At 41.2% G+C, this 12880-nt stretch overlaps 1 protein-coding gene across 1 annotated transcript in view; it reads right to left on the reverse strand.

Moving 5' to 3' along the window:
- The window catches only part of hcn4 (hyperpolarization activated cyclic nucleotide-gated potassium channel 4), a 97455-nt gene that overhangs the window by 38944 nt on the left and 45631 nt on the right, over positions 1-12880 (reverse strand). The window contains exons 3-4 of the mRNA XM_030048733.1: positions 7350-7511; positions 3201-3419 (exon numbers count right to left, since the gene is read on the reverse strand). Coding sequence (XP_029904593.1) covers positions 3201-3419; positions 7350-7511 — 381 coding nt within the window. The remainder of the gene's footprint in view (positions 1-3200; positions 3420-7349; positions 7512-12880) is intronic.

Below are 12880 nucleotides of genomic sequence, written 5' to 3' on the forward strand. Positions count from 1 at the left end.
CCTGAGACAGAGAGTTTTGAGCTCATACTGTGCCTAATAACTCAATACTCAACATCATAAAACTGCCCTGAAGGCAAGGTACAAACAGAATGTGAGAAAACATATGGTGTGAAAGGTATCAACGTTAAAATATGAAATCAAGTAACAAGGAAAAGCATCTTTACGTTTTTGAGAGATGTTTTTGATTTGGTGTTTGAAAGCGCTGAGCTTGTAGATTCTAGTTGACTCCCTAAAACACCATATTGTGTTTTAGGACTAAGGGCCTCAATGCAATATAAATCATAAATTTATAAATCAACACACTCATCAGTGAGTGATATAGGACATGGTCTCCACTCGGTTGCCCTCTAATGTAAAGATTCAGTTCCCTTACTACCAGTCAGTTTCTGTTGCTGGCAGAAACACAAAACTAAAAACAGTCTATTAACCAGCCTATTCTTTCTTTCTTTCTTTATTTATTTTTACCCGTGTCGCATTGCCTATATGGCTGAAAACAAAGTCCACACACATACTGTAGCCATCACATCTTAGCCTACTCGCTCAAAGACATATTCAAGACATCACACACAAGTACCACACCATGCTCTAACTAATGAGACATTGTAAAATAACTCTGTCTCCTTTCCAGCCTCTGATAGGCCAGATATGTCTGTATGAAGACTTGGCTGGTCGGCATTTGGTTGCTGCAGCTGTGGTGGCTCAGTCAGCTGATTTCTCCCCAGGCTGGGTCCCTGGAGATATGAACAGCTGTCCCCTTCATGATGGCTCACTGGCGAGCAGAAAGCAGCCACCTCTCTTCCCAAAGCTCTGGGGATTGACCAATAGATTGTCTGCATCTTGTGCATGTGTGTGTGTGTGTGTGTGTGTGTGGATTAAGGTATTAGCTTGACACGAAAAAGCACAGCTAAATCTCCAGGAGCCAGATCCCATTGTCACACAATACTGATGCAAGGGCCAACAACAAAAGGTCTGTGTGTCTGTGGGAAGTAACCTTGATAAGAGTAATAGGAGAGTGTAGGAGTGGGTGGTCCAGTGGAAATGACTGCTATCTAGCTCCCACAGCTAGATGAGCAAGGCAGTGAAAGTTTTTTTCACTGAGGCATGCAGAAAGATAAATGAGAGAATCCATACTCTTAAAAATTAATTGCAATCTCTGGTAATAACCTTGGAGGCTGGAGGAGAACAGGGGAGCCTTTCTGGTTGGCTGGGGGATTCTTAAGGCGCCTTAGGGGGGTGATCCCAGGGATGGCAGCAAATGGCTGTGGTACCACATGCTGACGGGTGCTGAGGCAGGCCAGCTGTTCAACTTACTTGGCAGCAAAACATCTCTAAAGCAGGGCAGCAGATGAGACCGAACACTCAGCTGGGAGTTAGTCCGCTCCCCTCTCATTAAACAGCTACTTAGATCAGCAGCATTAGCCATGTACCCACTTGCACGACATACAACTTTTTATTATTTTTCACATTTTTACTTGACAAAGGCACAGCTTTTCTCTTTATGAAACTGCACCAACAAAGGAACACAGATACATGCGCATACAGAAGACAGACCGATTATGTAAGCTCATACTGTTTGGCTGTCTGACTGGTTAGTCTCTTTGGCTTTAACAATACCCATACGTCTAGTCTTATAGCACTGAGTATGTGTACATGCACTGCCAAGTAAATGTGGAAGACTGCCCCACATCTGAAACAGACAGATCCACTTAATCCTAACTTCATGAACCCTTAACCCCTAATACCACTTTGGAGTGGTATTTAGTGTTTCCCACAATTCATCAGGAGTTTGACTGCCAAAAGGAAGGAGTAACAATAAAACATTCCTAAGTAAGTTATATTAACCTATTGCAGACTCTCTTATTGGGCAGTTTGCCCAATATAAATTAAGCAAATGTGATTAATTGCTTGATTATTTATTTATGTCTCTATTTGCTTACTTATTAATATAATTAGTTATGATTTTGGCTGACCCAGTTGTTTTAATGCTTGAATCGCCAACTGGGTCCTTTAATTTATATATCTATTCAGAAAATATATTGTCTTCATGCTATTCTTCAGTAAACAAGAAGTAAATAAAAGTAACAACTGCAATCATATTCCTTTAGACAAATATGAGAATAATAATAATAATAATTAAAAAAACAAAAACAAAAAAAAAACACTGAACACTTGAGGTCTTCATGTCTACTTGTACACTGTAGCCAGTTTCTGGAAATACAGTCAAGTGGCCACTTGGATGAAGAAAAAGCACAAAGTCTGGGTATTGGGAGAAAGCCCCTCTCTCTCACTCTGTCTCTTCCCTTCATTCATGGAGCAAGGTCTCCAGTGACTCTGCATCTCTTCCCAAGGGTTCTTCCTCTCCCATCTCCCCCTTCCCACAGCCTAGCAGATCAGCTCATTATCGCCCATGCTGGGCACAGTGGAACAGGGCTTGGCCCTCTCAGCCAGCTGCCAGGGCTTCCTTTCCCTGAATGAAGGCTGTGGCTCTGGTCCCCATAACACACTGTCCCACAGAAAGGCAGCCAAGCACAGGATTTTCAGCAAGCAGGAGGTGAAAAGAGGTAGACACCTGCATCAATCTGCCCTCATTTTTAGGGCTTGAAACTCAGCTCGACTCAGCGTGTGCTGGATGATTGTGCTTTCTCGACTGCCACGCTATACAAGAAGTAGTTACTAATTTCCACTATCTAGAATAATGCTAACTACAGAACAGGTATTTTGGACTCACAGTTGTGCTAGGTGATATAGATGATACCAAAATCACAAATTCTGACATCGATATGTTAGCAATATATATCACAATATGACTCGTGTATGTAAAATCACACGTTACATAATCAAATCAATGCTGATCTATTTGACCTGAATGGTAATGTTAGGTGTGATGTTAAACAAAACTCATGTTCTTATAATATTCCTTAAAATGTTTCACACCTAATTTTATCAGTTTTTTCAACATTTGTTAACTTGTTATCATTGATTTAGAGCAGCAGATGAATATAATGGATGATGATGATGATGATGATGATGAGTTATCGCCAAGCAATAAGTTCAATACAATTTGGCTATAGAACATCTTTTAAACTCTGAAGCTGAATAAATACAATAAGAGGCCACATGTGTTCTATCCCACTGCCACTGTCCTCTCCGCCATGTGAGTCCAGATACACAGCCATCAGCAACTCGTCAGCTTGACTCACCTTCTCCTGGTACTGCCGTCGAGAAGAGTCTAGAGATTGGATTAGTGCGGTGGCGTGGCCCACAAACATGGCATAGCATGTAGCGCCCACGATCATGCTGAGGATGGTCAGCCACACGTCTGTCATGCCCACCGGTGGGTACATGCCATACCCAATACACAGCATGTGGCTCATAGCTTTGAAAAGGGCGTAGGAGTACTGCTGTCCCCATGTGTCATTCTAGACGAGGTAAGAGGGAGAAGAGATAAGGGTGAGTTAGGGTGACAGAAGGGGACATTCAAAGGCTCTCTCGCTCTCTCTCTCTTCAACTCTCTCTGTTTCTCTTGCTCACTCTCTATGTATCACTCTCACACAAACAAGATAGGGGCGATGGTGGCACATTAAAGGTCAATGAGCACTCTAAACAGCACATACACACACGTACATACGCACAGGCGATGACTTGAGAGAAAACCGGTGGCAGATGTCTTCTTCAGATTGTTTCACTTTGGACAGAGCAACTGGCAGAGTGGCACATATTTTTCAGTATGCAAACATTTGGAGCAAGCAGACATTCGGGCAGGAGCCCAAAACACAGTCCTGAGAATGGGCGGATGGAGCATAAGACACTAGAGGCTTCCAAGGCAGAAAGTAGGTCAGCTATTTAGAAAAAAAGTGATTTCTCTGTGAATTTTCTCGTTTGTAGATAAATTGCTCTTTTCCTTTAGATTCCGGTGGTGGTTCATAGCAAATCAATATCAACTCTCTCCTGGGGGTGACACGTCCAAATTGCTTTCAAACTCATTTCCACAGTGGGAAAACCTGAGAGATAGCAATGTTATTAGTGCCTCCTAAAAAGGTAAGGAGCGATGTCCCAGCAAGATAATGGGACAGCTACTGTAAAGGAAGACAAGAGTGTCCTATAATGATCCTAATCAGGACCAAACCAACCATGGTTTGGTGTATCAATATGAACATCCTCTTTGTCTATCTGGCAAGAGAAGCCGACAAACATGAGGAGCTGTCCGTCAGTGAGACACACTGCCCCCGAGGCTTGAATTAATTCAGAAAGATATATTTGTTATTGTGTCACATTGAGGATCATTCTTCTAAGTAATGCAATTAATTAGCCTGTGTTTACCAAGTGAAACAAAACAAACCCCATTTTGATTTTAATAAGAGACTGCATCACCCAGCAAAGATTTTAAACCAACTGCACTATGTGAGCTCTTCCTCACACACTAGTTGTTCTAAATGCACTGGACTGCTACAGTATTTGAATGCAAAAAGCTGAGAATGAAGCCAATGCCACCTCTTTGGAATTCATGGAAACAGACTTTACACTGTAACAACATAAACATGAGAAGAGGTGCTAACCTCGATACAACCTGCATGTATCTTTACTAAAATCATCTTGAGAGACTGGTATTAAAACAACTGAAATATGGAAGACAGACAGGTTTTTGTTGATATCACCAAAGTACAGCTTGTGATGAATAATACAATACAGTGGTGAAATCTCTGTTTGATTTCAAAAATATAACAGGAAAAATTATCTAAATGTCATTTTAGGATACTCTCAGTTTGGTCTGGGTGATGTATCAATATTACATCTCATAATAATCTCATAGATAATATATAATAGTATCATAGAGTAAAGGAATGCGATTTCCAGGACTGGCTGATTTAGTTGTTGCATTATTTGCCTCTATCAGTTTGGTCATCATATCCACCTTACTAATGACAGTTAACCAAAAACCTAAATATCGTAAGTTCCAATAGCCATCTCTACAATATCGTCATAATACTGACATTGAGGCATTTGGGCAAAGATGTTGCGATATTTGATTTTGTCCAGATCGCTGAGCCCTACTCTCAGTTTGAACAAATTGTTTTACATGTAGGAGACAGTGAGAGTCACAGTGCTCTCTATGCACTCTGAGATGATGTTAGAGGGGTAGAGATGTATGATGATCAAAATGTATCATACTCTGAGCAATGTACAGCAAATGCACTCATATGACAGTTTTTGTTTTTTTGAAAGTGAAAGATCAACATACAGTTGAATTCAAGTTGGTTGGTGCACAGTTCAAAATTGGCTTGGTATTCTTAAGGGGTCACTTCTTAAAGAGAAGCCTATTACATACTGTGAATGAATTTAAATCAAGGTACTAAGGACTGTGCATATTTCTGCAAAAAAAAAAAATAATAATAATAAAATAAAATAAAATAAAAAATGCAGTGCTATTTTCTGGTTGTCATTGTCCCCACCTTATCCATTGATTTTCTGTTTTCTCCAAGTGGCTCTTTTTCTTTTGTTTTCTCTCTCTGTTCCTTGTTTGTCGACATATTTCCCTTCCTGGGTCCCGCAGTCCTGCCCTTCTTGCTCTCTCCTGCAAACCTGTTTAGTATCAGTCTCATCAACCATGCTCCTTGTCTTCTCTGCTCATTAGTCCACTCCCAGCTAATCAGCTCCCTGTCTATCCTCCTGGCCAGCCACCTGTCCTGTACTTGAGCTTTCAGTCCAGTCTTTGCCATTCCTGTTTCTGCTGTGGTTCCTGTCATCAGTTTGTAGTGTGAATTCTTTGGTGTATACTTGTTGTTGTGTCAGTTGGTCTGTCACAAAATGCTTTACTTTGCTTTAATTCCTCTCTCTACAAGGAAGCAAGTCGGATACATCAGTACAACAATGAGGCCTGCCTCAAGGCTCAGTTCTTGATCCACTTCTTTTTTCCATTTTTTATCAGTGACCTCCTGTGAATGTTGTGTAGATGGGTGGATGTGATACAGTCACTACCTACTCTCCTAAAGGGGTCGTGCACCCACATGACGCAGATACAGGAAATGACTCTACCATCTCTCCTTTAAACTGTTTCTGGTATCAGAATGGTATCACATGCCCCTTGTCTCCCTTGCTCATTAGTCGGGGGACCCATTCATACATGCCAGGGTCTCACCATTAACTGCTCGACTGTATGTAATATTTGGCAATGTGTGAATAAACTCAAACTAAACTAAACTCAAACTAAGTCCCCTCCCAGTCAGTCAGCTTCCTGTCTGCTCTCCTGTCCCGTCACCTGTTCCTTACTGTCTCATTTATTCAGTATTTAAGTTAGCTTTCAGTCCAATTTGTCTGTTTCTGTTTTGGTTCCTGACATCAGTTCAAAGTGTTACCAGTTCTTTGTGTACCAGCAAGTTTTTGTTTTTTGTATTTTTGAATTCAAGTTCCAGGCAAAACTGCTGAGCTGATCTTCTGCCTCAGTCTGCACATCCTCTGCATTTGGCTCCACCTGCTTGACACTTATTTTAATTTGTTTAATTAATTGAGCATGAACTACATTAAGGCAATGAGTTACCTACCATACAAAAACTGAAACATTGTGATATAGACAATTGTCTTGACACATAAGTCAACAAGTAGGACACCACTAGCCAGCCTGCTATCTTTAAGGTCTAAATAGAAAGTAATTTAATCTCTTTTTAGCAGGAGAGGAGCATTGAAAAATGTCAGCTGTATGCCCCTTGAAGGAAGAAAGCTGCAATGGCCCCTGATGAAACAAGCCCTGTAATAAATCAGCTTTACCAGAAATTGGTGCTTATTTGTAACACTACACTACCGCGAGGACACCTACTACAGCTGATTCAGGGACACACCTCAGGTGTCACACAGTCCAGTTGTGTAACCAAAACAGAGAACTCAATTACAGAGGAGAGAGTGGTCATTATGAGTCAGGTCCTGACAGAAACTCTCTTCCAGCATGCCAAAATAGCTGCTGTGCTGACAATACAACAAAATTAAAGCACAGCATGAGTGCTCCCTGGAAGATTGTCAATACTCAGCCAATATTGATAAGAGCTGCCTGTCCTTCTTTGAAAATCATTATTTCATACAAAGCCTCAGTGTCTCCTTCCTTTCATCATATGGACAAAGCTAGGGAGCTCCACATGAATGGACAAAAAGAAAATCAGCAAATTGAATAAATGTGTGCGAAAGCAGCAGATAAAAAATATTTGATTTAGGCTTTGAAATGACAGATACATAGTGCAATCCTTCCCAGGATGCTGAGGGTTTTAGTACAGTAATTACAGAAGCTGATGGATGTGATAAGACAAAACCTAATCTGATTCAGACAGACAGGCAGGGAGACTCGGTGCTGGGGAAGCACTTACCACCATCTTGTTTTTGGACACCCAGCAGTCGGCAGGGAAGTCCTGCAGCATAGGCACTAGGAACTGCAGGCAGCCGTCCCAGTGGCACAGCAACAGCATCATGCCAATCAGATTGACTATCCTCACCATGGCGCTGGCCAGATCATAGGTCATGTGGAAGATCTGAAGGATAGAAGAGGTAAATAGGAAATGAGGGCAACATGGCTCAACATGCTTATGGTGAAATCCCTGAAATCTCTCTAAACTGTAATGAACACACAGATCATCAGGGAAGACTTGCCTTCCCTGCCCTCCTCCAACAACCTCTTGGTCTATTCTTTAGTGATAAGGTTTAAGTTTATTATAGGGATTGTTTACTTGACTTGTAAGTGGTATGTAGAGCAGTAGTGATGCTATCCTACTCTCCCCATTCTTGCTGTGCTGAACACTGGCTGGATGGCCACAATGCTAATCATTATACTCTTGCCATTGGGTAGAAACCCTGCTGGTTAGCTTTCTTAAAAATAACTACCCAAATCCAGTCAAATAAGATTTAACAGTACCTTTAGTGTTATTATCCTAAAATGAAATGCACATATGATCACAAAGTGTACACACACAATATTTTGCTCAAACTATCGTACCCTTTTTAGTGGATTTAGTTGATAATTATTTCCCCAACGGCAAGAGGCTAATAGCATTCGGCCATCCAGCCAGTATCCAGTGCAACAAGAACACTAAGAAGAGGATAGCATCACAACTGCCCAAGATACCAGCTAGGGCATAAGCAAAATAATAAGCACTTTTTTCAAAACAGGTAAACTGCCCCCTTAGTTTTATTTTTACAGGCACAGTACATATCAGTTTTCAATCGCAGTCCTTGGATGTGACGCTAAATAAAAAGTCAAGGTCACAGAGGGGATTTGTGGTATTGGAAATGAAGCAGGGTGGGTCAGTCCCTTCAAGACCACAATGTACTCAGTACCCTATAGGGACCTTGCCTGGAAAACCCACAGCTTGTTATGTAAAGAAAGAGATGAGCTGGTGGATGCAGATGCTGTTGTTCCAGGAATGGTCCGCTGGGGATGGTCACAGGGCCAACAGCCTGGGACCAAAAGCTTTGCTTCCCCACCCGCTGAATCACTCTTATCAGCCACTTAGCCAACTACAATAATGGTACAAGGGTAGAGGTGGCCGTGCTCCTATAGTGAGTGTTCACAGGCTGGGTTTGTTAATCCTAATGATAAATATGCTCATAAGGCGCTCCAGGACATCTGGGCTGGTGTAGATTTTAATGGCCTCAACCATTCAAAGCCTCTTAATCCCACTGAAGGCCACAGTGTTCACTGTTAACTGCTCCTCTCCTTATTAAAATCCACTCAGTGCTGTTTAAGGGCTTATGGCTGAGAAGGATATTCCAGCGCCACTTTGTTGTCCAGTGAGGGAAGCAGGGGGATGATGAAGAGGAGGAAGATGAAGACAGAGCCACACACATCCTCTACAGTCACTAAGTAACTTCCTTGTCCTGGCTTGAGCTTAGGACTTGAGCTTAGGCGAAAGCACTAGGCTTGTTTATCTATTTGTTGTTTCCGTCTGAATGCTTGCAAACATGTGTTCTGCGTATGAGTGTGTGAAGACAGAAGAGGCTTGCAGGGACCGGCGTCTTGTTTGTCTGGGACATTGTGTGTGCTGCTGCACCATCAAGTCACATCAGTTTAGTTCCATCAACAGTCTAGCATGAAGCCAGAGGTATGCCCACAATAATGTGCTTGGGTAAGGAGCAGAGTCAGGCTCATTCAGAGTGGCTGGAGACATCCCAGCTCTCCAACAGTCTCTCTCTCTCTTGCTCACACACACACACACACACACGCACGCACGCGCACACACACACACACGCACGCACACACACACACGCACACACGCACACACACACACACACACACACACACACTCTGGGTGTCTTTTTCACACTCTGTCTCTTTCCCTTTCTCTGGGCTCTTGTTCAAAGCATTTAGCCTTGGGTGCTTTTACATCACCTAAGCTGAATCATTCCCCCAGCTGCACCTTTCTCACTCAATCCACCAAATCCACTTATTCTCTTCACCTCTGTTCAGAGCCGCACTTCAAGTGTAAAGCATCATTTGTTTTTAAGAGGCCAGTTCTCAAAATGCAGTTATGCATACGTCATCTAATGTGCAATGCTGGATTTCCAGCTGGAGCCATAATGGCATTCTATAACATTAAACAGTGTTAAAATCACTATGTGGCAAATGAATAAACCATGAGGTAACCCTAACCATCTCCCATACCGAGCCTGTATCAAGCTCAGTGTAGAGGATGGGAGGTTAAGTATCAATCTATAAAAACCTTGCTAAATAATATATTCAAATAGAGCAATTTCTAGCACATTAAAAATTGATAGATATAAAACATACAGCGCTCAAGCCTGCAGTGTCTCATTTAGAATCTGAATTAGTGTAATTATCATTCTCATACTAGTTATTTGAGATCCTAACACAATTAACATGCCAATATTACATTTTGCCCCAGGCTATCCGCAGGAGAAAGCTGAATATTTTGTCAAATTTACATTCTGAATAAAGCTGCTCTTTGCTCTTTTTTTTTTTTTTTTTCCAGATATCGGCACACTATAGGAGCAGGATATTTAGGTCAATGGGACTTAATGGGAGTAAAGGATGCTCAATATGTTAATGAGTTTGTTTTTCCAAATTTGTGAAAGGGTTTATTTTAAGTTTACGGACAATCTTAAAAGCACCTTAATTTCTTTTGAGTTTGAAATATAGTATGTCACTTTTCTTATACCCAAAGTTGGTGGACAGCAGTCATTTTGGAACAAAACTCTTCATGTGTTAATGATATGTATAGTCTACTATCTTACACTGCATGTCTTGTACTATACCTTTACACTGTACCATATCAATATGAAAGTCTCTACAGTGATATATCTCTGCACAAAGATAAATTTACTTTTTTGACCGTTTTTGATTCTCATTAGCCTTACACCCTGTGGCATGGCAAAAAAAAAAACAAAAACAGAATTCCCATAACTTCTGAAGAATTATGTACTGCTAAAAGACTGCAACCTAAACAGCTGTGCAGGGAATAAAGTCAATGATGTCTGCCACAAGTAATACCATGCAGATGTCCAGTTTGTGCACCAAATGCTTTAATAGGCTGCAATGTATTGTACTTTGTGTCACTGGGGGATAGAGATGACCCTATCTCCGTCCACAGCCCACAGTCAATTCAAATAAACTCCTGCAAAACAAGAACAGACTTTTCAATTACAGAAAAATTGTTCACACAGTCCGTTCTCTTAGAATGTTGTTACAGGATCATTATTGTGAAGCAAAAGAGTGAGGTGTCTGCCCCTCTGCTCCTCCCCCTGTCCCAGCAGGAACATATTGCATTAGCTCAGCAACTTACACACATATTGTACACAAAAACACAGGCATGCATATGCACACATAGACAAATCAAATACACACACAATGCATTCCAGCTCATGGCGTATTCCAATGAGGATGATGGATTGCTGGTGTCTTTCTTTTAATCGATAGGGACGCACAATAAGCCTGGCTGTATTAACATCAGCACAAACAAGAGCGTTTTGATTGATAAGAGCACAGAGACACAGCACGATGGTATCTTACGGGCTCACAATTACTCATAGTGACCTCAACAGGGCTCTCTGTATGTGAGGCCTGCGCCTCCTGTCTACACGTCTTTTTCTCATCAAAAACATGGGTGGGATTAACTAACCTACACTACACGGCTTGTCAATCTAATGGGTTTGCCAGCACAAGAAATGAATCAGCAACTATAATGCTCATAAATGGACTTCTAAATACAGGCTGGATTATATTAACAGTGATGATGTGGGCAGCTCAAAGCCACTTATAACACACACACACAGTGGCACAAAACAACGATAAAATGACACCGTTGATTAAAGATACATAAATTAATTACCAGTCCTGCTACAACTACTTCTGCTACAACTACCACTACTACTACACCACTCCAACTGCCACTACTCCTGCTACCTGAGGTTTTTTCTTTTGTCTCTATGTACTGCTGTTATTGACACTTTAACTACAACAACTACAACTACTACTATTACTGTTACTACTCCTACTACAACTACTATAACAATTTCTATTACTTCTACTGCTATTACTGCTGCTACTACTACTAATACTATTGTTACTTCTGCTACTTTTACTGCAGCTATGGTCCTACCACTGCTGCTGCTATCATCATCTTCATCATCATCATCATCCTCATCTTTTTCTTCTTCTTCTCATTTGACTTTGATTCTACTCCACATTTCACAACGACCAGACTTTACAGAAAATGATTTTAAAAAACAGATTAAACTCTATATCAATGTAAAAACGATAGAAAACAGCAGCCGAGAATCGAAAATAAGGTCGCGTGCAGAAGTCATGAACTAATCTGAATCCTTGCGAGACATCTGAGAGTGCCACGAGGCTGGCTGCCGAATCATCTAAAACAGATGGAGTGAGAACAGTGTGATCCAGGTGAGAGAATAGCTGAGAGGCCTGCGCTGTCTACTCGTCTTCCTCTCATCAAAAACATGAGAGAGAGCATGTAACCTTAGTAAGTGGCCTGTCAATCTAACAGCTTCATAAGGATGAAACTAATAAACAGGCAATTGCATGAATGTAAGCACTTCCAAAAATAAGCTGTATTCTCTGAACAGCAATGATGTGGGAAGTTAAATGCCACTTTAACCACACTGTTATAAAGTAATGGTCAAAGGATGTGGTTTATTAAAGACAAAATTAATATGAAATATTACTACTTGTGTTACTATCACTATGTTACCTCTACTAAGCCTACTACTATGATGATACCAACAATAATAACAACAATAACTCGCTTTGTTTCTCTGCCAGATTTTAAAACGGCCTCACAATGTGCTTTCCAGGCAATAAAGCCAATTTTAAAAAAGACAATAACCGTAATAAACAATGAAAAGGCAGACATGAGTCAAACACAGGGTCACAAACAGGGTCACATGCAAACGTTATGAACTAATATGTTTCCTTGTGAGACATCTGAGTGCCAGGAAGCAATCAGGCCCAGACAGGCAGAAAAGGATGCAGGCAGCTGCCGAGTCATCTCAAACAGATGGAGTGAGAAGAGCGTGATCCAGGTGAGAGAATAGCTGCTGATGTCCCTGGGTGCTGATGGTAGCTGTCCAGACACAGCCAGTGTAGCGCTATACCAAGGCATCTGGTGTTTGCTGCCTGTACTGCTAATGATGATGAATGTTTGGCATGACGGCATCAGCACCACATCCTAAAATAAATAAATAAATAAATTTTAAAAAATCATTCTCTCATATTGTTTTGCTGATGCCAATTTGCTGACTAAACCACAACCCAAATCCCATCTACCTGAGACCAAAACCCCAACCCCTTTGCTTTTTGAATCCATCTTTTCATTGTTACGGACTCTATCATGTGGGATTATGAATTTGTTTGATTTACTTGAATTTGTTG

Source organism: Myripristis murdjan, chromosome 3 (genome assembly GCF_902150065.1).
Source record: "Myripristis murdjan chromosome 3, fMyrMur1.1, whole genome shotgun sequence".
NCBI lineage: Eukaryota > Metazoa > Chordata > Actinopteri > Holocentriformes > Holocentridae > Myripristis > Myripristis murdjan.